Source organism: Caretta caretta, chromosome 13, assembly GCF_965140235.1.
Source record: "Caretta caretta isolate rCarCar2 chromosome 13, rCarCar1.hap1, whole genome shotgun sequence".
NCBI classification, from domain to species: Eukaryota; Metazoa; Chordata; order Testudines; family Cheloniidae; genus Caretta; species Caretta caretta.
The window spans coordinates 14,427,777-14,455,728 of NC_134218.1; the positions used below are offsets into that span (position 1 = coordinate 14,427,777).

At 40.2% G+C, this 27,952-nt stretch overlaps 1 protein-coding gene across 8 annotated transcripts in view; it reads left to right on the forward strand.

The window, feature by feature from the left end:
* The window catches only part of BCAS1 (brain enriched myelin associated protein 1), a 95,495-nt gene extending 68,820 nt beyond the window's left edge, over positions 1–26,675 (forward strand). For 3 of the 8 annotated variants that reach the window (XM_075118754.1, XM_075118756.1, XM_048820122.1), the window contains 4 exons: positions 2,383–2,550; positions 13,185–13,250; positions 18,503–18,754; positions 25,689–26,675. In XM_075118754.1, the coding sequence (XP_074974855.1) occupies positions 2,383–2,550; positions 13,185–13,250; positions 18,503–18,754; positions 25,689–25,763 (561 nt within the window). In that variant the 3' untranslated portion in view covers positions 25,764–26,675. The remainder of the gene's footprint in view (positions 1–2,382; positions 2,551–13,184; positions 13,251–18,502; positions 18,755–25,688) is intronic. The other 5 variants (XM_075118759.1, XM_075118755.1, XM_075118757.1 and 2 more) reach the window with 5 other exon arrangements.
* Positions 26,676–27,952: the final 1,277 nt, after the last annotated feature.

Sequence of the window (27,952 nt, forward strand, 5' to 3'; positions counted from 1 at the left end):
TCTGGAGCAGTGGAGCTGGAGCGGCAGGGGAAGTTATCTGTAGGTACAGGGCTGGCTCAAATTACCTTTCTCCTGGAGCTTGGGGAGAACCAGTAACCAGACTGACTATGCCTGGTCCTGAGGCAGTGTGACTATGCCCTTGGGGCTTGTAGCAAAGCTGCAGTTGAACACTTAATGGGTCCAAATGATCAAAACAAAATAGTAAGAAAGGGCAGCGTTGGCAGTAGGGATGAACAATTATAGAGCTCCTGTGGGCCCTTCACATGCATGGTGCAGAGAGCCTACAGCCACTTGTCATTCACCAGCTGAAGGAACAGTCATGGGGAAGGGGGGGTTGTGCTGTAGAGCCTTTGAGATGGGGTGGGGGGGTGAAATAGATATCTTCCCCTGTAACCCTCCCGCACCAGTCTCCATGCATTTCACCCACAAAAGTTGCATTATATCCAGACAATCAGGATTATTTACTGCAGATTATTCATGCACTTCGCCAACCCCGTTTTCAAAAATCCAGATGATGTGCTTTATACCATGGGCACCCGCGTGTGCATGTTACCGTTCCCCTCTGTGCCCAGGACACGGAGGATAGCAGTTGTTACAGCCTATAGCAATAGAGCCGTGGTTCTTTAGTTCAAACTGTAGCAGCTCATGCTTTTTAGGTCCCCAATTCAATCCCCAGTGTGTAAACCAAGAGGAGGTCACCATATAGGCTCGTACATTAAAAGTAACTCTATACAATGTACATAAATATTGCATGAATGTCTATAAATCGATGTGACACATTTGCAGCAGTTGCTTTGTACAATATTTTAAATTATATTCACTTTGTTGGCAATGTAAACAACAGGTCATGTCTAAATGTCAATGTCTAGTGTAACTACTTTCGTTTTAGTTCAGTGTTTAAGGGGCTGAATGCAAAGTAAGATGCGTTTATGATGTTATGCATCATTCTGCAATTGGCTGTAAAATGCTGCAAAGGCTGGGTTCAGATCAAATTATTCAGGTTATTTCCATGAGAATAGCTTGGTCTCTAAAACAGAAAGGAAGATGCTTCTCTATATGGTGACTCTGAGTTCCGAATTAATTAACATTTCTTTAGTGCACAGGAGAAAGTCCTTTTGGGGGGGAGGTTCTACCTGGGCAGGAGCGTTATAACAGTTTGTATAGTGGGGATGCTGAGAGCCACTGATCAAACTGTAAACCCCGTATATGATGGAAACCACTTCAAGCCAGGGAGTGCAGGAGCACACCTAGTTCCAGCACCTATGTACCTGCGCAGTTATAAAAGAGAGAGCAGTCAGCCAAGGAAATGCACATTTAGCCTATACCCAGGTGGGATCTGAAGCATCCATACATCAATGAGGCACCTATGTTCCTCCTGGTTGTGTTCTCTGTATTGTGAAGTTTGCTTGAACACGATAAGCTCTCAGAGGTGTGGCCCTAAGTAGACTGTGGAATGAGGCATTCATAGACACAATTTTTCATTAATACTTTAGAGCTCATTTGGACCCCAGTCCTGCTAAATGCAGAGCACCTCTTGCAAATTGCTGAGCACATATTAACTTTCATGAATTCCAGTGGAAGTTGAGCACACGCAGGAGGTGTTCTAGACCCTATAGGATCCAGATCTTGGTAAGATAATGGATCTGATTCTCCATTACCTTGCAGCTCATGTAGTTCTTTACACCTGTGCAAAGTGGGGGGAGGGGGATGGGAGAGCACTACTGATATGACTGAGTTGAGAATTCTGAGTCTGATGTCTTTCATCCACCCCAGATTTCCTTTGCACTGGTGAGAGTGACTAATCCCGGTGAAAGCCAGTGAAGAATTAGACCCACTATTGTTTTCACAAGTTATTTAATCTTATTCCCATTTCTGTTTACAAACCCCTGGGCCTGATCCTCCTCTCACTCATGCCCATTTTAGAGAAGTATAACTGACTTTAATGAAATTACTCCCGATTTATACCACTGTAAGTGTTCACATTCTATGTTGATTACATTTTTGTTTTAAATTTTGAGTAAAGGTGAATATTGTACTTGGGAACTAAAGCCCCAATTCAAGAAAGCACTTTTTTTCAGGAAAGTTCTCAAACACGTGTCTAACAAAGCTTGCGCTTAAATCGCACTGATTTAAGCATTTTCTTAAATAGGGATGGACTTAAGCACATGCTTCAGTGCTTTCCTGACTGGGGGCCCTAAAGGATGTAATGCAATTCATAGAATAATTGTACCTGATGTTCATTCTTTCTGTATAGAATTCCTGCATTTCTAACTCAAGACATCATTGTTACATTATAACAGCACTACAAAAAAGTACTGATTTAAAAAGTATGACAGATGAATGATTTTCTGCCTTCTTAATATTTGTCAAAAATAACCCTAGACTGCACCAGAAGACACAGAGGTTGTAATCAATGAGAAAGCGGAGGCATCCTTAGAAGCAGTGGCTCCTGACAAAGATGAGACTAAAAGCCCAGAAACTGCAGAAGTAAAACCTAGAAGAGAAGAAAATAAAAACCCCAAAACAAACCTGAGGAAGTTTTTTAAACTGGTAAGCAGAATCTTTGAACAAGAGGATCTGAGGGAGCCTTGTTCAAAACTTGTGGGTGGTAACTTTTTAAGCAATTCTCATAATGAGTTTACAATTCTGCTTGCATACAGCAATGAAAGCTACATATGTAAATAATGGAGACAATCTTTATAACTGACCAGAGGCATGTAAATGCTCTTGTAATAGTATGAAAACATTTGTGTGGCTACTTTGCATGTGTAATTACTATTACTACACATAAAATATTGTTATTTATATTTCTGTAGAGCCCAAAATGTGCTAGGTGCTGTAAAAGTGTCACCCACTGTTTATTTTGTTACATAGCTCCCTCTAGTGGCTGCTCCACAAGCGTTTATGGGTCTGCTAGAGCTAACGGCTCCTATGTAGCAGAGATAGAGCCTGATCCAAAGCCCAATGAAATCAATGGGAGTCTTTTAATTAATTTTGGTGGGCTTTGAATCAGGCAGCTGGTTCTTTAGGTCAGAGACAGAGGGTTATGCTTAGCATGCTGAAGGTCTCAGGTTCAAACCCCATTGTCAGCCCAAGTGGGGCTAGCTACCTAGATACAGCCCCTTACTTCACCAATCTTACAATCTAAAAAGACAAAATCAAAATATAACCCTCAACTGCTGACAAAGTGGGGTGGAAATGGAAACAACATACAAGGAACTGATCAAGGTAATAAGTGGCATGTATCTTGTTATTTCCATGGACACGAACCACTATCATGGTAAACGCACATGCAAATGACAGTGTAGTAATCTAACCGGCAATTGTACACTCATTCACTGCAGTTGAGGTCACTTCTTCAAATGATCCTAAAGAAGCAGAAAAGAAAACAGTCCTGGTATAGAACTAACCTGCTGCTCTGATTAAAACACTATCAGGTCTGGGACTTTTAAAAGCATTTTATCTGCTTTGGCTAGGTGGTTCAGATGCTGCTTTATTGGTTAGGTAGTTACCTGATATGGAGTCATAGCTGTATAGAATTTAGCTTTTATCTGACACCATATAATGGCCCAGCATGTCATGGCATGTTTTCAAATATGTGTATGCACAATTGTGGAAACTGTATGCAGAAATTAGGTGGATGCAGAGTTTTTGAAATCGGAGCCTGTCAAGGTTCCTTCCCCACTCTGAACTCTAGGGTACAGATGTGGGGACCTGCATGAAAGACCCCCCTAAGCTTATTCTTACCAGCTTAGGTTAAAAGCTGCCACCACCAAAGTGTTACACAAAGATCAGGGGAAGTGCCCACTTGGAAACGTCTCCCCCCAAAAATATCCCCCCAAGCACCACACCCTCTTTCCTGGGGAAGGCTTGATAAACATCCTCACCAATTTGCATAGGTGAACACAGATCCAAACCCTTGGATCTTAAGAACAATGAAAAAGCAATCAGGTTCTTAAAAGAAGAATTTTAATTAAAGAAAAAGTAAAAGAATCACCTCTGTAAAATCAGGATGGTAAATACCTTACCGGGTAATCAGATTCAAAACATAGAGAATCCCTCTAGGCAAAACCTTAAGTTACAAAAAGACACAAAAACAGGAATATACATTCCATTCAGCACAACTTATTTTATCAGCCATTTAAACAAAACAGAATTTAATGCATATCTAACTAGATTGCTTACTGACTCTTTACAGGAGTTCTGACCTGCATTCCTGCTCTGGTCCTGGCGAAAAAAACACACAGACAGAGAGGACCCTTTGTCGTCCGTTCCCCCCCAAAACCCCCCGTCGTCCCCCCCAGCTTTGAAAGTATCTTGTCTCCTCATTGGTCATTTTGGTCAGGTGCCAGCGAGGTTATCTTAGCTTCTTAATCCTTTACAGGTGAAAGGGTTTTTCCTCTGGCCAGGAGGCATTTAAAGGTGTTTACCCTTCCTTTTATATTTATGACAGAGCCATTATCTGGATCACCCTACATTCTTTTAACAAGTTAGGTATGCATTTGGCTGGACCACTGCACTCTAATTTGAAAATACCATTGCCACAAGTAAATTCTCATATTTTTTCAGCACACATGTGGATTCTCGGGTCTGCTCCAGTTGCTGAAAGCAGGTAGAAAGCTGATTTAACCAATTCCCTGAAGATTTATAAGGGATATCCAGGGGGCATACTGCTGACAGAGCAACTCTGCACAATGTCCTGGTCCTAGACCTCTGTGCAGTGGGTATTCCTAGAAGAAAGAGGATGGTTTGTGCATCCTTATACTTCTGAGATCCCCAGCTTCCAGAATGGTAGATCTGAAGATTGGGGAGAATTATTTATTGTAGCAGCTACAAGTACCAGTACAGGATCAGAGCTCAATCGTGCTAGGAGCTGTGCAGACATGCAATTAAAAAAAAAAACAGTCCTAGCCCCAAAGAACTCACCATTTTGGCTGTGACATGATGAAACACGTGGCTGAGACAAACAAATGGAGAGGCGTGGAGATGAAGGACTGTAAAGAGAACAAGTTGTCATACTGTTGTCCCTCAGGTCTGAGTGGTTAATCGATGCTTGGGGCTTTGTGGGTTGTTTCCATTAGGAGGAGAAATTGATGATGGAGTCAGGTATTTCTTGAGTGCAGTCTTGTTTATGTACAAAGAATGTACACGAAGTCCAGTTTCCCTGAACACAGCAGGCTTGCACTTCCAAGCCTCTTTCCAGTGAGCACTCTGCCCCAAAGTGCTCTTGTGCTTTCTCTCTCTGCTTCTTCTGAAGGAAGGCCATCCTAAAAGTACTTTTCTGGCTGTCTCCTGGCTTTTGTGCTAGCTTTCTGCTTCTTTTCTGACACATAGACACATTCAATACTGCAATCCAATCAAACTCCCTGTTTCCACTATCATTCACTGAACAAAGAGGGATTTAATTGCTTCCCCATGTAGACTGAATGGAAGGCATGCAGCACACCATGCAGATTAGTAATACAATTAGGATCTAGTTTCCGATATTCCGATATGTTGGGAGTCAGGCACCCAACAACCATTTAATTTCAAAGGGAACTGGGCACTTAACTCACTGGGGCTTTTTTTTTTTTTTTTTAATCCCAGTTCCAGCCCCAAATCTTTGTTTGCATATGGACATTTGGTAATTGCACATAAAAATTTCAGAGTAACAGCCGTGTTAGTCTGTATTTGCAAAAAGAAAAGGAGTACTTGTGGCACCTTAGAGACTACCCAATTTATTTGAGCATAAGCTTTCGTGAGCTACAGCTCACTTCATCCGATGCAATAAGGCAGGTCTTCTGCAGTTTCCACAGTATGCATCCGATGAAGTGAGCTGTAGCTCACAAAAGCTTATGCTCAAATAAATTGGTTAGTCTCTAAGGTGCCACAAGTACTCTTTTTCTTTTTACATAAAAATTTGTCACCCAATTGATCATGTAAGCTTGTAAACAAATGCATGCCTAACTTGTTACAAAAGCAGGCCATATGAATCAGCAGCTATGTACATCAGGCTTCAATTCTGAGATGACCATGACACCCCCACCCCCACCCCCACCCTGAAAAATTTAAAAAGTAGCACTGGTTAAATATAAAGCTCTTTTCCATGCCTATAACAAACAAGACTCTGTTAAAAAGCACTAAATGTAACACTGCTCTAATCAGAGCAAGGAGTTGGTCTTGGCTCAGCTTCTCTGTTTTCTGCTTCTTTAAAAGAGGAAGACGCTGATATATTATCCTCATTGTTAAGGAATAAAAACAAGGAACTAAGACTATGACAAATATCCCCTCCATGCTGAAAACAGATTTGTACTAATTGCATAACTGAACCTACGGCATTTTGAACTGTTTATTGTTGATTTAGCCCATTTTGGTTTATCCAATCATTCCCAAACAGACCCTGATTTCCTTTGTTGTTCTTGAAGTATGTGCCAAATAATTTCACTGAATGATTTTCACTTTATTGGATACTATCCATCTGGTTGCCTAGAATACTAGACATTGAGTAGGAATATTATTTGATGTGTGATTGGTCACCTAAGTTGCATGGTGTTATTTCTGCTCCCTAACTGGATGAAAGTTTTTAAAAGCAGAAGGGTAACAAATGATGAACAACAACCTTTCCTAACATTTTTCGAAAAATAACCACATGCTGAAATGTGCAGGAAGTGTTTAGGATTCCCCAGCTGTTGTCTAGAGCTGGGTAATTATAGCTTCATATCTCCCCACCTCATCCTGTTCCCCTGACATGATCGTCCACTCCTGGGGGTCACCTGGAGGGAGAAGTCCCTGTGCTCCAGTTGGGCTTGGTACTGTGCAGAGATGTGTGTGGTGGGGAATCTCTTTGCACAGAACAGCTGGGTACTGTGGGGACCTAGTAGCTGTAATTTCCACTCAAAGGCTATTTGATGTCATCTGTACGTCTCTCTAGGAGGGACACTATGGGGTGTTGGACTGAACAATCCAGGCCCACTGTGTTTGGATTGTACCTTTCAACTTTTCACCGCAGCCTATATGCCTCCTACATGTGGGTGACGAGTTTAATCTTTAACACCAACGACCTAAAGCTAAAGCAATGACTTACGGGTTTAGATCTGTTTCATAAAACTCTCGCCTACAAAACAGGAGAAAACCCAACCAGTGCCAAAATGTGCTTTCTGATACTACACCTAAAGAGTCATAACATGGGACACTGTGGCAAGGAGGCTATTGGAGTTGTGAAAAATGACTAAAAGAAATACCCTCGGCTGTACAAGATGTACCACACACTTGATACAGGCCACCAACTCATCTGACACTTCCTTAGATGTTCCCTTGTCAAGGGTGGAACAGGCAATAAATCCTTAAAAGATAGTATCTTAACAAATATTTATTCAAGCCCTCTGATACTTAAATGATTATTACAAGGGGAGTTTGTATCTGGAATGGACTGTTGCAGGGCCTCGTGTTTGCATGGCCACAAGCTTCTTGGTTAGGTAATGATTTATCTCTAGCTTAGTTGTTGTTGTTATATTCCTTTAGGTAATGGACATATCATTACAGCTATTGACATTGTTGAAGTAGGAACTGTCTTAATTTTAAATTGATTATCTGGGTTTCTACTTTTTCCGCTTTGCTTGTGGAAGGGGATCCAAAAGGCTCTCACTTTCCCAATTGCTACAAATATAAGAGATTTTGTCTATGCTGTGTTTCATTTGACACCTTCAGGTTAACCTGATGAGTCAGAAAAGTAATGGGATCCTTCACCTCTATTTCCTGAGGTAGGTGAACAAGGGAGAATTCAATAAAAATGAAAAGCAGCAATATTAAGAATTATTCAAAAGGAAATCTCTCTCTCTCTCTCGATATATATATATATTATATAAATGAATGAATAATTTACCAGTAGAACTCTCTGCTACAAGATATCATCAGGGCCAAGCATTCAGCATGATTCAAAACCAGAGCATATTTTATATGGATAATGAGAACATCCACAATTATATTACACACAAAAACCAAAAAGAGATATCAATCTTGAAGCTTTAGAGAAGGATGGTCTTTTATTTAAGGCTCTAGACTAGGATTCAGGATATCTAGGTTCATTTCTGGCTCTGCCACAGATTTCCTCTGTGACTTTAGAGAAGTCACAATGTCTCTGTGCCATGATTCCCTATCTGTGAAATAGGGAGATATTATCCACAACTGGTGGGTGCTGAAAGGATTGTTTGTAAGGCGTTCAGATATTATGGTGACAGGGGCTCTATATGAGCCTAGATGGATACAAGCCAACCAAGCACTAGTCTATGATGGGTTATTCCATAATTGGAATCTTTACAGAGATTCTAACACTTTCCTCTGTCGGTAAAGTATGTTCCAGATGGAGAAGCAGTTTACCAGTTCCTCTTCCTCCATTAAAAGGGAGCAGTTGTGGAGAATTATTACTTTTAATAGAAAAATCAAAGATCCTGGTTTCAGCCAAGTGCCAGCTAATCCCCTGCACTCAGAGAAGGATTCTTAGCAATGGAGGGGGCAGTCAGTATTGTCACCATAGACTTCCAGGATTATATGAAACCTGTTGGGAGAAGCTACTGCAAGGAATTAGGACGTGCCATGCCTTCATGGGCAAGACCCCTTTCCAGTTTCTGCAATCCACTTTTGGGCAGTGTGGGCCTCCCCATCAGAGTGAAGGTAGCAGTCACTTCCCATAACAATAACCTCCCCGGTGGACTTTTCATAAATGGGGGTCCTGAGCCTGGAGCAATTTGGCAGCTTGAGGACAAAAACCAGTGGCCATCCAAAGATTATTCAAAATGAACCAGTTATATGCCAGAATGGTAGAATTTGTCCTTTTTTCATTGGAGGCAAAACTCTGGTTTGGAGATGTTATGAGCCTACAGCAGTTTTAGTGTTGCTTCTACCATTTTGGTTGAGCAGAAGAGCTCTCTCCTAAGCGGAACACAAAAGACAAGTTAGAGCCTCAGGTTGTTTGATGAAGATTTATATAGTTTATCTTTGATTACCAGTGAAGGAAGGAGATCCCTATTTTTTCATAACTCATAGATTAGATTTCCACAGAGGAAATGGAACAAGTTATTATTGCCTGTGTGCCTATTGAGAAATGCCATGGACCACATGTTTTGTCATCTATGGTCCACAGGATATTCGGCAGTGGAAATATTCTTACAGCTCCTCCGTTGAGCAAGGAGGGGAGAGGTTTGTCCAATATAGTGATGGCAGAGGTTGATCAAGGCTAACCAAGGCCTGAGTGGTGCTACTCTGCTCAAACTGTGCCAAGAGCATAACCCTCACTTACAAGTCCATAGTAGTTGGGCTTTTCTACTAAAATTATGAGCATCAGTCAAGTACTTTCTTGACATTTAGAATTGTAAGGGCTAGTAATATGTGTTTGTTTTTTTAATGAAATACTGTCGCTTGGAGTAATTCATAATGTCATATGTAATAAAAAATCTGAAAACACTGGCAACTTAAAAACTGGACAGTAGAAGACTGCAGTGATGATTGCACCTAATGATATTCTGAACAAAAAGCGCTCTCAGCCATGTTTGTTGCTTCACACTGACTCAACAGACATTCTAGCCTTCAGAGTGATGTTTGCGGTTGTGTGTGCTGATTGTGTTGTATTGTGCTGGGAGGTGTGTGGATTTGTGTGGGTGGTGGATGAGAGGTGTGTGCTGCCATGAGGGACTATATGTGTTTGGGGTTATTGTGTTGGTTGGGATGGTGTGTGACCCAGAGGGGTTGTGCTGGCAGATTTATGTTGGTTTGTGTGAGTGGCAATCGGGACCCCAGCTGTAGAGTGTCCCTCATACAATCAATGAAATTGTTGCATGCAAATTAGCTATAGAGAAAGGATGGTGTTTGGTTGAGTTACCTCTGATATCATAATGGCCTTGGACTCTTAGCATGGCGTAGCTCTACACCATACCTGTATACCACACAGGTGTAATTCATGAAATATAAATGTCTGAGACCTAAACATTGGATAGTAACAGACCATGATACCTGGTTATGATTCAATCTGGTGATATTCTGAACAAAAAGAGCTTCTCAGCCATGCTTGTAGCTGCTTCCATCATTCCACACTGACTCATACATTTTAAGCTTCAGAGTGACTCACAGAGAGATAATCCTAAAACCTTGTTATGTAGAATAAATATTACAACACCTCCTGGAATCATGAGGGAAGGGCTGGCTGAATGCACCACCAAGTACTGACTCACTCCAACCCCTTATAACAATATTAAACATAAAGGAATGTCAGTATTATTTTGCTTGAACTATAGGCCACATCTGTGATCAAGCATAGATGCAAAGTCCTCTCCTGCCACTCAGGCTTAATTGATCAAAACAAGTATGTATCATATGCCATGAATATCTGAAGATATTATGAGGAAACTTTCGAACAGTATAAAATTTCTCTCCTTTCTCTGACCACAGTGAGTGGAGCTATAAACCTGAGGTCAGTGGAAAAGCTGGGATTGAGTTCTTGTCTATGTGGGGGAAACTGACTGGATTAGCCAGGATGGGCAGGGATGGTGTCCCTAGCCTCTGTTTGCTAGAAGCTGGGAATCGGTGACAGGGATGGCTCACTTGATGATTACCTGTTCTGTTCATTCTCTCTGGGGCACCTGGCATTGACCAGTGTTGGAAGACAGGATCCTGGGCTAGGTGGACCTTTGGTCTGACTCAGTATGGCTGTTCTTCTGTTCTTACCTATTCCAGAAAAACTATTCTGCTATAGCTAGTCTGGTATAATTTAGATATTCTGGAATAACTCCCCCATGTGGACACTATTCGGAAATAAAAAAGTGATTTTATTCCAGAATCATTAATCTGCTTCAGAAGCAGAGTAATTATTCCGGAATAAAGTCACATTTTGTTTCAGAATGGAGTGCTCATGTGGGGAGTTATTCCGGAATAACTATGCTCGTCAATTTCCCAGTATAGACAAGTCCTTAGTAACAACTTCCTCTTAAATATAGATATAGGTATTTTACACTGTCCCAATTCTAACTGACAGTCATTACTCACAAAAATGTAGCCTGTATTTAGCAAGGTTATTCCCTGTTCCCACCCTGTGTGCTATCTTGTCATGTTGACCCACCCTTCTTGTCATGGAAACACTTCAGGGGCCCATCAATAGCAGCCCTAAATTGGTTAAAGTGAGACACAAGAACAGAGCAGTTCTTTAGGGTGAAGTCTTCAGGTAAAACTTCCATTGAAACAAATGGGAATTTTCCCTGGGTAAGGATTGTAGGATTTAGCCCAGTGATGGGCAACCTGCGGCCAGCCCGCAGCCCATCAGGGTAATCTGCTGGCGGGCCACTGAGACAGTTTGTTTACATTGACCATCTGCAACAGTGGCTGCAGTTCGCCATTTCCGGCCAATGGGAGCTGTGGGAAGTGGCAGCCAGCATGTCCCTGCAGCCCACACAGCTTCCCACAGCTCCCATTGGCCAGGATTGGCAAACTGCAGCCACTGGAAGCTGTGGCAGCTGTACCTGTGGATGGCCAGTGTAAACCAAAGGTGTCGCGGCCTGCCAGCACATTACCCTGACGGGCTGCGTGTCGCCCACGGGCCACTGGTTGCCCACCACTGTTTTAGCCCATGGTTAATTATGCTCCACTGATGATAATTCGTAGTTTGAATGATGAGAGATTACTGAAGGTTTGTTAAAGTTATTCTTCTTTCCTTCCTATAAAAGGCAGTAGAGTGGCTCCTATTTTGGTAAACTTACTTGTTAAAATTAATCTTAAACATATATGAAGAAGAGTCACTGAAAAAGAAACGCAAACTCGATCTTATCGCTATACAGTCATCATACACCATGGACTAGAGTACTAACCTGTAATGTAACAAAGATCACACAGTGCTTCCTCTCCCAAATTTCTTCAACCTTTCTCACAGATAGCAACCATCATTAATATAACTAGGTAATTGATCAACCAAGCCAAGACATGTTCCTAAGAGAATAATGTTTTCCCCACATTTGGTTACCCATAATAAACCCCTTTAAAATCTTTAGCTTTTGAACAAACTCCTATTTAGTATTGATTTTCAACAGCTAGAGAGAAAAGAAAAGAATCATACACCAAAAAGAGATCTTTGCTACGAGATTGCACTCAGGATTGAGCTGATAATATTGTTGTTGTAAGTGATAAATCTACAAGCTGCAGAAAACCACAAATCCGCTTGGTCTATCTTTAGAGCAAAAGTCACATCCTTTCATTGTTTTCACTGCACTTATGCAATGAAAAATGACATTCAAGCTCGGGAACTTTGAAATACTGGGGTTCACTTTATGCTTTAATACTCCATGGCTAAGCAATGCGCAACAGAATAACATGTTATATTATTGGAAACAGAACCCAGTCAGACACTTTGACTACTTTTACACTGTTCTAGTAATTTTTTTAATTATTAATTCCAATCTAAAAGCTAACCCAAATTTTAATGAGTCCTTTTGTCATATCCACCCATAAAACTAATTATATATCATATAAAAATATGGGTATATCAGATCATTCTTTTAAAATGTAATTCAGAGTCAAGGTTTACTTTGAACACGTTGCCTGTGCTACAGCCTCAGAGTCTACTTTGATTATTCTGGCCAAGAAGAGCTGAGGCCAAGCTGTTGCCTATATGCACACACTCCTTGGAGATTTAAGGCATAAAATAGAATACATTGGGGTGGGAAATGTAGAGCAATGGTGAAAATGTGCAAATCTCAACAGTTTTTAATTGTCAACCGCAGCTTTAAGCATATATGTAGAAATAAAGTACAAGTACAACCGCTCAAGAGGATAATCCTATAGAGGCGAGTTGTCAAAGCTGTAAGCTAGAATCACGTCCCTAGTTAACTTTGATGGCAGGGATGATAGCACCATTCATCCCACTTATCATACATCACAATCATCTATGTACTGAGACACTGTTCATATTGTACAGCCTTCAACAGGAAAATTCCCTTCCAAAAGACTACAGTGCTGCATTGAAATACAAATGCAAAAATTTACCTTGGAGATACAGCCATGGAAGGGGACCCATTTCAATAGTGTTTGCAGATAGTTTGAGATGTGATAGTTTTGTTTTGCGTTTACACTGTTAGGAATGATGTGCTTAAATTAAGCCTTTAGACTTTTGACTTAATATTGAATCTATGCTTAAAGCTTGGAAGACCTATATTCCTTTGTTATTTTAGTCAGTAAAAAGTGATGGAGGGGCTACCAGTTCAGAAGAGATAAATGGGCCAGACCCCAGTCACCAAGTAAGTGTTTGGATTTATTCATCTCTTGGTGATGGGTTTCACTGTAGCTTATTTCCCACTTATGTATCTGATTGGCTTTTTAGTACAAAAATCGCTGATTGTAAAAAGATGGTATCATGTCCATGGAATCTTTTTTCCATTCATTGTTGCTTAATAAGGATGGATGAAGGTTAAAAAAAAATTCTAAATGTTTTTCATTTTCATAATAAAATAATTAGTAAAATGAACCAATTTTTATAATCTATTTTCCTTTACAGCCTTTATGCTATTTGTTTACTTTTGCACTTCAATCACCTTGGATGGTGAAATTAACCAGATATCTTTTGAGTCGGTTATATTCTTGTGCTTCACATGCACTATTGGAGACATAATTATTTGCCGACAGACACTATGGAAGAAGAGTTAAATTTAAAGTAAAAACCTTCACTGAAATTTAACGAAAATCAGGAAAATATTTCTTTGTTTTGTTTTTCTTTAAACAAAACCTAAAGCATGAGCCAAAACTACCTGATCATGTCCCTTTATATTCCTTATTGTGCCAAGATTTCTTTATAAAATCACTGACTTTTCTAGTGGAAATTCAAAAGCTGTGAACTTTACTGTAAGCCAGATCCTCAGCTGGGGTAAATCAGCAGACCTCCCTTTATGTCACTCGAGCTAAATCAACTGACACTAGCTAAGAATCTGGCCATGTATGGAATGCTATGATTTTCTGTAACTGTAGCAAAATTAAAGCGGTGATGGAAATTGACCTATCAGACCTTCTTTCTTCATTCTCATTTTTATCATCAGGAAAGTGTTTTTCTGTTGTGTAACATCTGCTGATAGTTTAAGCTAATCTTAGCTGATTATTCTCTTGTAGAGATCACAGAAGATACAAGGTCTGATTCTGAAACCTTTACTCTTATAAGCTAACAAGTCTTTACTTACAGTGAGGCTTCTCAGATGACTAAAGTTTACCGTCCTGGGCTCATATTGTGTACTTTTTTCTCTTTTTCTTTTTCTTTTTCTTTTTTTAATTGTCAGTTGCTACCAATTACCTACCATATTTCTAGAAAAAACATGTATGTATTGGGCCTAATTCTCTTCTCACTTGCACTAAGGAGAATCAATCCATTCTTCACTTTATTTTAATTTTTTTGCCTGTTTTTAACTGGTTATGCTATTGTATCAAACAACTGCCTTAATTTATCTTTTGTAGCTTTTCTTGGAATGCTCTGATTCCATTTCTCTCTTCATTACTGACATGTTGTATGTGAAATAACTGCACTAGGGGACTGATCCAGGGCTCTGTGAAGTCAGCAGGAATCTTTCCACTGACTTCAAAATCTTTGGATCAAGCCTAAGTTGAACATGACAGGAAAAATACTATCCTGTTAATCTTTTTTATTACTTTTTTCCGTGGGAGTAAATTAACTCCAAAAGAGGTAATGCAGTTTGTCAGATGCTGATCAACCTTTAAAATGAGAAACATTAACATGGTTCATTATTCATAGGTTTCAGTTTGTATTTCCTGGTGTCACTCTCATCAATATTAAATGTGTCAATTTCCTGCCTTTCAAGATTAATATGAAACACCTCAAAGAGATTCTGATTTTTTTCTGCTTTGTTTGAAAAAAATATTACCGATATTGTTTAAAGTGTTTTTTCTGAGTAACATCAAAGGCCAAAATCTGCTTGCTACACTCATCAAAATAGTCCCATTGAAGCCAGTTTGGATTTGGCCTGAAAAACTACAATAACTATCAGGAACTCACACAATTGAATAAACATGATAGGGCAGACTCTGCCCTAACTTTACAACCTGTATGATCTCATTGATTTCATAGGGTGTTAATCAGGGCTAGACTCTGTCCTCACATCTTGGAACTTAGGCCTAGTCTGCACTTAAAACTTAGGTCAACATAGCCGTGGTCCTCAGGTGCGTGAAAAAATCCACACCATTGACTGCTCTAGCAATGCTGACCTGATGTAGATGCAGAATCCTGATGTAGATGCAGCTGGGTCGATGGAAAAATGCTTCTGTTAACCTATCTACCATCACTCAGGGAGGTGGAATTCCTACAATGATGGAAGCAATTATACCACCATACACCTGTAGGGTGGACATGGCCTGTTGTAGTGCAAGAACCTTTGTACTTTGATTGTTTCTAGTTGTTCATGCAGGTCTGTGAATCCACTAAATAGTCACATTTCAAAAAGCAATCTATGGCAAATAAGAGGGACAAGTATCTTGTCAGACAAAGCAGGAGGTGAGCAAATGAGTGCTTCTTGTTTGACATTGAAATTAATTAGAATAAGGATAGACAGAATTAAATTTGGTTTTATGTAGCACTTTTCGTTGTATTCCTTGCACCCTCAGAAACCCCCTTTGTAAGTTTTGGGTGCCCACGGAACACAGAAAAAACAGCTCTTTTACCCCATATGCAATTATTTACAAGATAAAGCATAGTGTCTGTGTCGATAAATCTGAGTTTGCCTTAAGAATGTTCCTTTTCCTTTGAAACTCTGACTCAAAGCTGGCCTCACTATGGTATATAGTGCCGTTGCTCAAACTGCATTATAAACCCGATTATAGAGCCAAATTTGATGGGACGTCTTATGTGCCACACCAGAATGAGGGAATTCCAGAGAAATGATATAGATTTGATTTTATGGAAAGGTGGAGAAATAAATGTACAAGGAAGCAATACATAGACCTACTACCTACCCAAAAGAAAAGGAACAGGGGCTCAAAGTTGAAAATAACGACAATATTATAACTGAAGCCGTGTCTCTAAGTACAGCACTGCAGCCGTGTAGCTGCAGCGCATCTGGTGAAGAGCTCTCCCGTCAGCATCATAAAACCACCTCCGCCAGCAGCAGAAGCTGTGGTGTGACGTAGCACTGTGCACAAGACTGCTTATGTCTTTATAACTTATGTTGCTTGGGGGGTGGTTTTTTCACACCCCTGAGTGACATAAGTTATGCTGACATAGGCTGTAGTGTAGACATAGCCTTAGTCAAGGAATTAAGTTGTTCAATCTTCAACAGAAGTGGAACTGGCATGGATATAGAAACAAAGGTTCTCTGACCTGCAAGATTTTTGTGTGAGTAGTACATTTATAGCAAGGATGTAGAAAAACTGGAATAGATCCAGAGGTGAGTGACAAAGATGATCAAAGGGATGGAACTAGAGTGACCAGATGTTTATAGGGACAGTCCTGATATTTGGGGCTTTTTCTTATATAGGCTCCTATTACCCCCCACCCCCCATCCCAATTTTTCACACTTGCTGTCTGGTCACCCTAGATGGAACACAAGCCATATGAGCAAAGGCTGACGGAACTGGGTATGTTTAGTTTGGAAAAGAGGAGATTAAGGGACAACATGATAGCCGTCTTTAAATACTTGGAAGCCTGCCTTAAAAAAATGGAGAAAAGTCCTCTCTTGCCATAGAGGGCAGGACAAGAGGCAATGGGTTCAAACTACACCATGGCAGATTTAGGCGATGTCTGCACTACAGGCCGTGCAGCGGCACAGTTGTACCACTGCAGCTGTGTTGCTGTAAGGTCTCCCATGTAGTTGCTCTATGCTGGTAGGAGAGAGCTCTCCTGTCGGCTTAATTAAAGCACCCCCAATGAGCAACTGTAGCTACGTCAGTGGGAGAGCGTCTCCCACCAACATAGCACTGTCCATACAGGCACTTTTGTCAGTGAAACTTATTTTGGTTGGGAGAAGGGAGGGGCTCTTTTTTTCCACATCCCTGACCGACAGAAGTTTTATTGACAAAAGTGATAGTGTAGACATAGCCTTAGATTAAATCTCAGAAAAAACTTCCTAACCATAAGAATGGTAGAACAATGAAACGGACTGCCTAGGAGAGTTGTGGAAGCTCCTTCACTGGAGGTTTTCAAAAGAAAGCTTGATAGCCATCTATCTTGGATAGTTTAGGCACAACAAATCCTGCAATCTTGGCCAGGAGTTAGACTAGATGACTCTTGTGGTCCCTTTGAACCCTATGGATTCTATGATGAAAAGGAAAGAGGGACTTATGTGAAATAGACCAGTTGTAGTATTGCCAACCCCAGAAATTCAAAAATCATAAATCAGGCCCCCAAAATTAAGTGATGAGCTTAAAAATCATGAGGTTTTTTTTTTTAATAGTAGATTTTGGGTTCTTTTTATTTGTCTTCTGGTTCTTGAGCCTTTAGAGTTTATACTTTGAAGTTTCTCTGTAACCATGATAGCTAAAGACTTACTTTGTTTTTAATGAAAGCTGATATTCTCCTGTAATCACATGATTCCAGGAGATGGAGCTCCAAGAAAAACAACCACTACTATGAGACTCACAATAAAATCAGAAGAGTTGGCAACACTGCAATTTGTTAAACCGTGGGGGCATCTCCAGGCTGCAAGGGCCAAATTTGCAGATGGCCTAAATATGTCTAATTTGTAGGCTCCACTACCATGATTCTTTTTAACTCAATAAGTGAGTCAGGATAGTTTTGACAAGTCTTATATAATGCAAAAAGAAATTCCCATTTGCAAGCAAATGTTTTAGCACAAATGTACAGCCACAGAAACTGACAGAATCATCATGTTATTTTATTTGTTCTTCAGATCTGAATCTTGATTTGTGACCTTTGACCCTATCCAGTTGTTTTCTCAGTTTGAGTTCTTACCTTCGCTGTATTTGTCCGCTCTGTAATGTTGTTTGTGTTTTGAGGAATTCACAGTGTCTCCTTTGGCAATTCCACGCAGCACTGGACTTCCATGGCCAAATCATGGCTTGTTAATCACCTGGTGGAGTACTGTAATTTTATAGATGGGATATTTTTACCTCTGCTTTATGTGCCCTGCTACCTGTCTTTATCGCTCCTTCCCTTGCACTTTCAAGCTTGTATGGGGACTTTGCAGCTTGGGATGCAGAGACGGTTACATCTTTGCAGCTGTGAGAGCATGCATGTAATTCTATATATCTATAAATATACAGTCTGTTCTTTTTTTAATCACGTGCCGCTGCCAGCTAAAGAAGCTTCACCGTAGAAATATATAAAAATAAAGGCTATGCAGAAAGGGCCTGATCCTCAGTCTTTACTCACATAAGTGATCTCAGTCTCATTGGGGCTACTGTCCTAAGTAAAGGCTGCTGAATCAGGCCCCAGCTCTGTACATTGGAGGTGGCCTTTGATTTTTACTATATTTATGAACCTCCTGCCAAAATGTTTATATTTGCCACTAAAAATAACCATTGTCTGAAACTGCTTTAGACATCAGGCTCCACAGAGAGGCCAATCGCCCCAACGGAAAGTGAACTTGTGGGCCAGAAGAGCAAGGAGAGTTCAAAAGACAAAACGTCTACAACAGAGCTGAGCAAACAGGAAACCCAAGATCAGCAAGACTCCAGACAACAGCAAACCACAGCCACCGACTCAATCCAGAATGGAGGAGACACTGCGAAGGACTCCCCCCTCAAGAAAATAGAGAAGAGACAGTCATTTGGAGGATTTTTTAAGGGCTTAGTAGGTTAAATTAATTTTTGCTTTTAAATCGTGATTCGGCTGATTTAAATGACGACCCTGCAAGCTGCCTCTTGTGAGCAGACCCCTGCACTGGTACACGCTATTAACTTCAATGGAGCGGCCCTGGAGTCCACTTACATGGAGCAGCTTGCAGGATCAGGGCCTTACGGCAGCACATTTTCAGCCAGAGGCAGGGAAAAGTGGGAACAAAGCTGCCAATCAACATTAGAGCAGATGGAAAATGTCTTGGGAACACATGCTTGGTTCTAGTGAGCCCTTGGCAAGCAAGTTTGTTGTAGTTGTGTTGGTCCCAGGATATGAGAGAGACAAGATGGCTGAGGTAATATCTTTTATTAAGTCCCCCAAAGCACGACAATGTGGGTAAAACCAGACAGACAATCACTAAGCTCTCAAATGAACTGACACAGAAAAAAATAATAAGACACAAGTACCCTATCACCTGCAGGTGAATGCTTTTTACAAAACCACCACTCTCCATATCCGACCTCTCAGTCCTCATCCTCAAAGAAAAGCTGCACCACACCTTCAAAAGATGAGCATGGGAGCTAAAATTCATAACTTTGCTAGACATTAAAAATCATGAATGGAGACACTGATTTTATGTCTCATTACAACAATCAGTAATCCACTAATCCTCCTTTGTCCTATGACTGCAGAGGTGGTCATTGCCTACTTCATTGTGAATAGGCTCTTGCAACGTGTTAACTCCTTATGCTTAACAATCTGTCCCAAATTCTATTTAGCTAGGAGACTCAGATTACATTTCCCAGACCTGAAAAAGAGCTCTGTGTATCTCAAAAACGTGTCTCTTTCAGCAGTAGAAGTTGGTCCAATAAAATATATTACCTCACCGACATTGTCTCTCTCATGGTGAGCAATGCAAAAGCTAGTTCACAGATAGCCACTTGCCTCTGTTAAGAAGCCCTCTCTCTAAACCAGTGGTTCTCAAAGCCGGTCCACCACTTGTTCAGGGAAAGCCCCTGGCGGGCCGCACTGGTTTGTTTACCTGCCACATCCACAGGTTCAGCCGATCGCGGCTCCCACTGGCCGCGGTTCGCCGCTCCAGGCCAATGGGGGCTGTGGGAAGGATGGGGGGAACAGTGCCAGGAACAGAGAAGTTAAGGATTTTCTAGTAGTTATTCATAAAATCAATTGGCAGGAAGCAACTTGTTCCACTCTCCCTACCACAACAGACAGACTGAGTACAAAGTGTTATGTGATCACTCCTGACTTCAGACCCTCATCCAAGGCTAGCCACATCTTTTTACATCCCAAATGGACATCAGTGGACATCTTCCAGTGCTGGGAAGAATACAAAATGAGGAGGTCACCTTAGTTGTAATGAATCTGGTTGTGATAGGTTATTTACAACTTTTTTTCCCCTGGCTCTGCTCAGAGGGTGGCTAGAAAATAAAATAAAACTTAGCCAACTACCACTGCCCAGAAGAGGAAAAAGCAAGTAGAACAGAATTTAAATTGACACTGATTTGAAAACTAGCCGTTTTAGAACATTACGTTAGAAAGTTAAGCTGTTGTTCAGAACAATATGACTCATTTTGTGGCAGATGTTTTTCCACATCATAAGGAGTGTTTGATTAACATTCATTTCACAGAATTGTGATCTATCCTACACTGTGCTATTTGCACTACAAAAAATTTGTATATTGTCCGGGGAAGGAGAAGGAAGGAAACTTAACTCTTTCTGCATGATCTCTTAATAATAATAATAATGAAGCCACTTACATATATGTTAAACAGGAAAAAAAATTGTATCATTTAGGGGCCTTGAGTGAAATCCTGGCCTTCCTAAAATCTGGGGGTACTTTGCCATTGAAATCAGGATTTCACCCCAGATGCTAAGTACTAATAATTTCCATTGACTTCCATTCATCTGCAGCCAGTGCTTAATTTGTGCTGGGGCTTGTAAGGGTTGAGCCCCAACACCTCTAGGCTTGGCAGTTCATAGCCCCAGTACCACTGTGCTTGCCACATCAGTTATGAAAGTAAAAAATTGCTTGAGCCCCAGCACCTTTCATTACAAATTAAGCACTGTCTGCAGCTCCCACTGAAGTCACGGGTAGATCCTGTTCCTCAGCATCCTCTGGAAGAAGCAGAACCTTGTTTATACCCGCTCTTTGTATTTTGTACAAACTGGTCACAGTTATTAGACATGTGCTCCTGAGTGCGTGTTTACTTTCCCACTCAATGTGTGTGCAAGTCCCCAATATGCACAAGTATATAAATGTGTGTGTATGTACCACATGACTCACAAGCATACAGTGTGCTCACGTGTCTGGAAAACTCGGCTCATATTATGTATATTTGTAACCAGTCCCACTTTGGCGCATATTATGAATATTTGTAACCAATCCCAAAATCCAACTTGGGGGGAGGGATAGCTCAGTGGTTTGAGAATTGGCCTGCTAAACCCAGGGTTGTGAGTTCAATCCTTGAGGAGGCCATTTAGGGATCTGGGGCAAAAATTGGGGATTGGTCCTGCTTTGAGCAGGGGGTTGGACTAGATGACCTCCTGAGGTCCCTTCCAACCCTGATATTCTATGATTGGCCAACAGGAGGGTTTCAACCTGGGACCTCCTGGTATAAAACCATGAGCTTCTATTGCTTGAGCTAAAGGATTTAGCTAGCAGCTGTAGTAGATTTGTTAACCTCTTATGGGAACTGGGTAGAGGTAGTCCTCACATGGGTTACAAATTGACCAGGCAAATATTTACTACCTCTATTGTTTCTAGAAATAATGGAGAATTGCTTTCTTGGTTTGAATTCTGCAGAAATCAAATACTGTGGGCCAAATACCAATGTCCTTTCTCAGTCAAAATTCTCACTGAAGTCAATGAGTGAGAAAGGGCTTCTGTATTTGTAGACAATAGTTCTTTATTTTGTATTCTGTCATTCAAACAAGCTGCATCCAGAAACTTTTCATACAGTTAGGCCATGTCTACACTAGTGCATATGTCAGCAAAACTTTTGTCGCTCATGAATGTAAAAAAACCCACCTCCCTGAGCGACGTAAACTTTGCTGGCATAAGCACTCATATGCAGAGTATTATGTCGGTGGGAGCTCGTTGAGATGGTTTTATTATGTCGACAGGAGAGCTCTCTCCAATCGTCATAACGTGGCTATCTGAGCACTCCAACAGCGGCATAGCTGTATCGGTACTGCTGTGCCGCTGTAAGCTTGTGTACGTAGACCTGGCCTTAAATAGAAACAGCATTAGAATAATTGCAAAGAGATTAGGAGGCAAACAAGAGAATATGTTTTTGTACGAGAGTCAGTGAGGCAGAAGGATGTCTCAGAGCCAGAGCAGAGAAGGCTCTTGCACCAAGAGAGGTGAGATTGCGTGCAGAGACAGAGAGGTGGATACTGCTACAAGCAAGTAAAGTGAAGAGAGAATAGAAAGAGATTCTCTGAGATATTTTTCTTTGCTAATTTGCATTTCTCATGCCTGATATTAATTTGGCCATGCAGTGCATCATTTTTTCTTGCATTAACAGAGCCCTAAAATACTCAGGTATCTTTCCTCTTTCGTGAACAGAATAACTCTTTTTTTATTTATGTATACAGTGTAAAGGTTTTAGATTTATAGCTTATCTGGCCAGTTGGCTAGCTCTTCAACTGGGAAAGACAACCCACTACCAGATCTTGCTGCACAGTGGAGATGGATGTTTTCACCTCTCCAATCAGGAAGAATATTCAGCATTTAAAACAGAAGTGTTCCCCAGATTGAAATATTTGACAGCATACTACCACTCCTTCATACATTTATGACTCAACTTTTTACCCATGTCTAAGGAAGTCAATCCGCAATCCTTCCAAAAACCAACACTTTCCAATAAAACAATAATAGTTCAAACCAAAATAAGTTGCAAAGTGCACACCACAAGTTGTAATAGTTAAACTCTTAGAGTATTAGACTATTCATAAACCAATCATAGTATCCTCCATTTAAAGTATAAGTCCAGAAATCTGGTAAGAGCTTCTCTGATAGAGTGCTGAGCTCTGGACTGATAAAATGGGGATAGAAGATATTTTAGCAGAAGGGGAGGTTCTCTAGACCTTACTTGTCTCCATACTCCATTGTGCATTTTCATGGGCAAAGTCCACTGGATTGTCCCCTGAATTCTGGCCAGCTGTTTTAAAAAACAGCTGATTCTTTTGCAAAAGGACATAGTGTAAAGGAAACGGAATGTAGAGGAATGCACTCGATTAGAAAGTCGAGATCAGGCATCTGTTCCTAGCTACTAGTGGAACAGATTATGCTATTAGGCAAAATTACAGCACCAATAGCATAGGTCTGTCAGAGAACAAGGGTCATTGACTATCTGAATTTCATTGAAAGAAGCTACACAATTCTGTGTCTGTTACAAAAGCAGAAGAGGAATTCACAACATAATAAAATGCAAAGGAATTTAGGGTAGAGCGGGAATCAGGAAAATATACACTGACTAAAGCTAGGGATTAATGGCTTGATTTTCAGAAGTAGGACAACTCAAAATGAAATAAATGGAAACTGTGGGTATTCCACACATGAAAACACTCTTGGGAACTATCTGAATTGGGATCTTCAGTACAGTGTGCACAGAGGCAATGCTTTTGTTGAGCACACTCTGAATCAGAACTGCCGTTCTATCGCTACATTCCTGATCCCACTCTTAGAACAGATACAATCCAAATTAAATGTGCTCCAGGTTAGCCCTCAAAGGGGTTGTACAGGAATAACTGAGAGCAGAGTTTGGACCAATGGGAACCATGCCCGCCCATGTATCTGAGGGCAGATCTGGAACTTGCTTGTTAAAACAGAGGTATCAACTCTTTCAAGAGCCTTGAAAATTCTAGGTAATAAGAATCACAGGCCAGCATCCTTTCCAGCTTCCAGTTTTATTTAACAAGCCACTTTGAAAATGGGCTCAGCGATCAGGATGCACTATAGGTGAACATAAATAAATGATGTTATTTGGCAAATGTGCTAAGTCAGTCAAAATGAGTTCACTTCCAGCCTGCAGTATTTACAGGAAATAGAGCAAATAATAGTATCTTATTTCTCAAGTTAACGTACTCATGCATTGCACAGACACAGTTACAGTTGACAGACTTCAAGTTTATCTAACATTGGGAAATCTTTTAATTGATGTTCAGACTCTCTTTACTGGCTAAATTTGGAATGACTAGCTTGTTTTGTGTTGTTGATTTATAATTATGGTCAACTACCAATGTCGATGCATTTAGAAAGCCAGCTTGTGCTGTCTGCAGGGCATAACCAGTTAGAAACAATCTAGTTCTAGACAGTGGTTCAAATTCAACTTTGGGGTAAGTGGGTGCAACTCACTTACAATCACTGGAGTCGCACCAGTCTGCATCTGGGTCAACACAGATTGTACAGGATAAAACAGTGCCCTCTTTGGCCAACTGTGGTGGTGGTGGTTTTTAAGGGTGGAGAGGTGTTATGCTGCAATTTTTTAGAACAAGAAAAATAAAATGGCCAGCAGGCAGCAGGTCATTAACATGGCCACGTGGATTAATGTCAAAGTATCTGCTGTTGCTTCGCGAACAAGGGGGAGGATTCCCTAACCATGCTTGTGAGACTAGTTTAGCTAATCCTCCTTTCTCCCACTTCTCTGTGAAACTGTATGTCCCAGAGTGCAATGCTCCATGCATTATTGGTGTCACCCTATGTGCATGTCCTCTCCAGGCAATAGAGCCACTGCTGAAGTCATGAATGATAGCTGTCCAGATTTCCCAGTAATGCACTAAATAAACACAGGTTTCAGAGTAGCAGCCATGTTAGTCTGTATCCACAAAAAGAACAGGAGTACTTGTGGCACCTTAGAGACTAACAAATTTTTTAAAGCATAAGCTTTCGTGAGCTACAGCTAACTTCATCGGATCTGATGAAGTGAGCTGTAGCTCACGAAAGCTTATGCTCAAATAAATTTGTTAGTCTCTAAGGTGCCACAAGTACTCCTGTTCTTTTTTTAAATAAACACAGTTAGACAGAATGGTAGGTATGGCTGCGTAAACATAGCTAACACATGGTACTGGTCTACTGCAGGCAATCTTTTAATGGTTTTAGATCTGGTTCAGCTAAACTAAATTTTAAAACGGATTAGCTGTATAGTTTAGACATGGGTTTAGATTTAGACTGTTTAAGAAGCCTGTCCTTCAGAATTATTCAACTGATTTTTGCATATTTCTGTTTATTGTGCTGATTTCAAGACCACTACAAATGGGGCAGGGCACCCCATATCTCCTAAAACTGGGTTTACAGTATGGCTTTAACTACTTGGAAAATTTCACCCAACGTAAGACAGAGCCATGTCTGTGTTGTGAATAGAGCTGATGCAACTCAACCATGTTTGTTATAATCAGGACAGAGGAGTGTCATGAACTGTTGCCAAAAGAGTTGGGTTTGTAGTATAGACAGGGCATTACAAATGCAATATCATTATGACATTTTCAAATACCTAAATACGTAAAGGCATTTAATGTTCCTTTATACTGGGAGCAGAACTCCTAAACCCATTTGAAGGGCTCTAGTATGTGTGCAGTAACCAGTTTGGACAATGATATTTTATTGAGAACTATTCTAGAACCACAATAATATAGCATGGTTGGTTAGTGCAGTTCTGTCAAAACAATAACCAGAGAGAATGAGCAACAGCCATGTTCAGGTATAGTTGTGGCTTGCACCATTTTAATCCCATTGTGGGGAGTGTGCAGATGTGGCTCCAGCTCTCGGTAGTGTTAAAAACTGATTAAAGGAGAAGAATTGAGGAGAGAAGAGAGGTAACATCAATGGAAATGTCTGTTTGCAAAGGACCAAAACATAATTGCAGATGTAATTGTTCTTCAACATGGTTCAACTATTTTTACATGTTTCTGTATATTCTTCCTCAGGGGCCGAAACGGACATCTGATGCTGAAGTTCAAACAGATCCAGTGTCTATTCTACCTGCTGGAAAATCCAAGTAATGAAGATGCTTGGGTGCTGAAGAATCAGCCACTCTTTATGAGCTCCCTTGCAGTAAAGATGTCTCATTATTTTCCTTTTTATGGCTGTCATCAAAAGAGGGCCACACTGAAGACTAAAGCAAACGTTTGTGTACATTTGAGGTGTATCATTTACAGAATTTGTTCATTAGATGTTAGTAAGTAACTGTAAAGGTCATTAAGAAACAATGTGTAATATAATTAAAGGGAGGTCATGGGAATGATTTTTAAGTCTATAGGGGTGAGAGGAAGTATAGGTGAGGTCAGAAAGTGACAGTGAAAAAGATGAATAGCAGAGTAAATGAATATGATGAAAGGATTGCAGTTTTTGTGGCAAAGCAGTGGACAAAGAATTCTCAGCTACAGAGCTTTAAAGCAGTCATAAAAAAAATCATATTTTGATAAAATTTATATTTAAAGGTCAATACCAACCAACCAACCGAACCTTATGTGGTTTGTCATTATGTTGTAATTAGCAAGGTCTGCGGTATAATAGAATCAGTGGTTTTAAGATTATGCTTCAGATTGGTCTGTACATTATTAATGTAAATTAAAAGGCTAAAATGCAAAGGCTCAAAGTGATTTAAAGCACAGTTTCTTCCTTGACTTGGTGAGGTAGAATAACAAATACAAATACTTAAACTATTCATACAGCACAAGAGGGCGCTAGCATCTCCACTATACTACTAATTCAGAGGATATATCTACAATCTTATGTTGTTAATGTTTTTCAGATTTAGGAAAAGAAAAAAAAAACTTAGTTGTTTTGTCAGTTACTCATCTCCATTCATATCTGTAATTAATCCTAATAAAAAGCAACCCTAAGACTGATCAGGATTCTACCTGCTTTACAAAACTCTTGTAATAATCAGGGTTAATAAATTTTACAAATGATTTCAGATTTCTTTGGTTTATTAAACACTTATACTAACTCAAACAGGGAACGGTGGGACTGACATTTTAATGCATAGAAGCATCTGAATTATAGATTATTAAATCATACATAAATCAATATACAACCAAATGCATTTCCTTTTAAAAAAATAAATCATTCACATCTTTAATCCTTAACTGAAGATCCTTATACAGGGACTCAGGTTGTCCTTGTTCTTTGATCATTGATATGTAAGCAAGGATAAATTACACATCCATACCATGCTTGGCTGTGGAATAAGTATCTGTCATACTTCCTCAATGCAAGAATAAATTAGAACTGAAAATCAGATTTCAAACTTCAGTCCTTTCCAAATATCATCACTGTAGCAGATGGATTCTATAGCATCTGCAGAACTACATTCCTGATGAGTATTATGAAGGAAGAGGTGAAAAGATCTGTCCTTCTCATTAGGACCCTTTGTAGCTAGGAAATAATGCTGCAGTGGGCCTCTCAAACCCATAGTCTTGCAACTGATGACCAAAACTAGTGCCAGTGTCAGAAAGCTACATTGGTCTTTTAATAATTACAGCACTTTCTGTTCTTCTCCCAACCATAATGGGCCTTAAATCTGATGTCATAACTAGTGATATAAATCAAGAGTAATTGTACAAAACCATTATATGCATCTTGGGCCTGATCCAGAGCTCACTGGTTTTACACCTATGTTATTCCATTGACTGCAACGAGTTAATTCTCATTACACTGGTGTAAATGACAGGAGAATCAGTCCTATTATATCCAGCTTTATCAGATTGAAGTTAAGGTCCCATTTTCTCACTGTTCCACTTAGGAAAGTTTAATGTGGCACAAAACCAGTTATACTGGTTATATAGTTATACCGATAGTTATACTGATGTAAGGCATCTTGATACCAGTATAGCTGCATCCACAGTAGAGCTTGTACCAGAATAACTCTGTCAGTTACAAAAAAACAAAACAAAAAGGTCACTCCCCTAAGCTGACTTGTTATAATGCTAAAAAGTCTGTGTGAAGGCCAGAACTTCCTTAGAAGAGAAATTTATCTCTACAATGGAATCAGGAAAGTGACTGCCACACAGAGCAGTATGAATAATGGATTTTTTTGGTTCACTCGCTTTTTTAGGGTGGGGGAAATTGTTTCAGGTCTTTTGGGGGGGGAACGGAGGGGAACAAACCAAAAATGTAAAAAAAAATTGAACTTTTTTGTTTTAACAAAATCTAAACATTTTATTTCCATCTCAACCTTTTTAAAGTC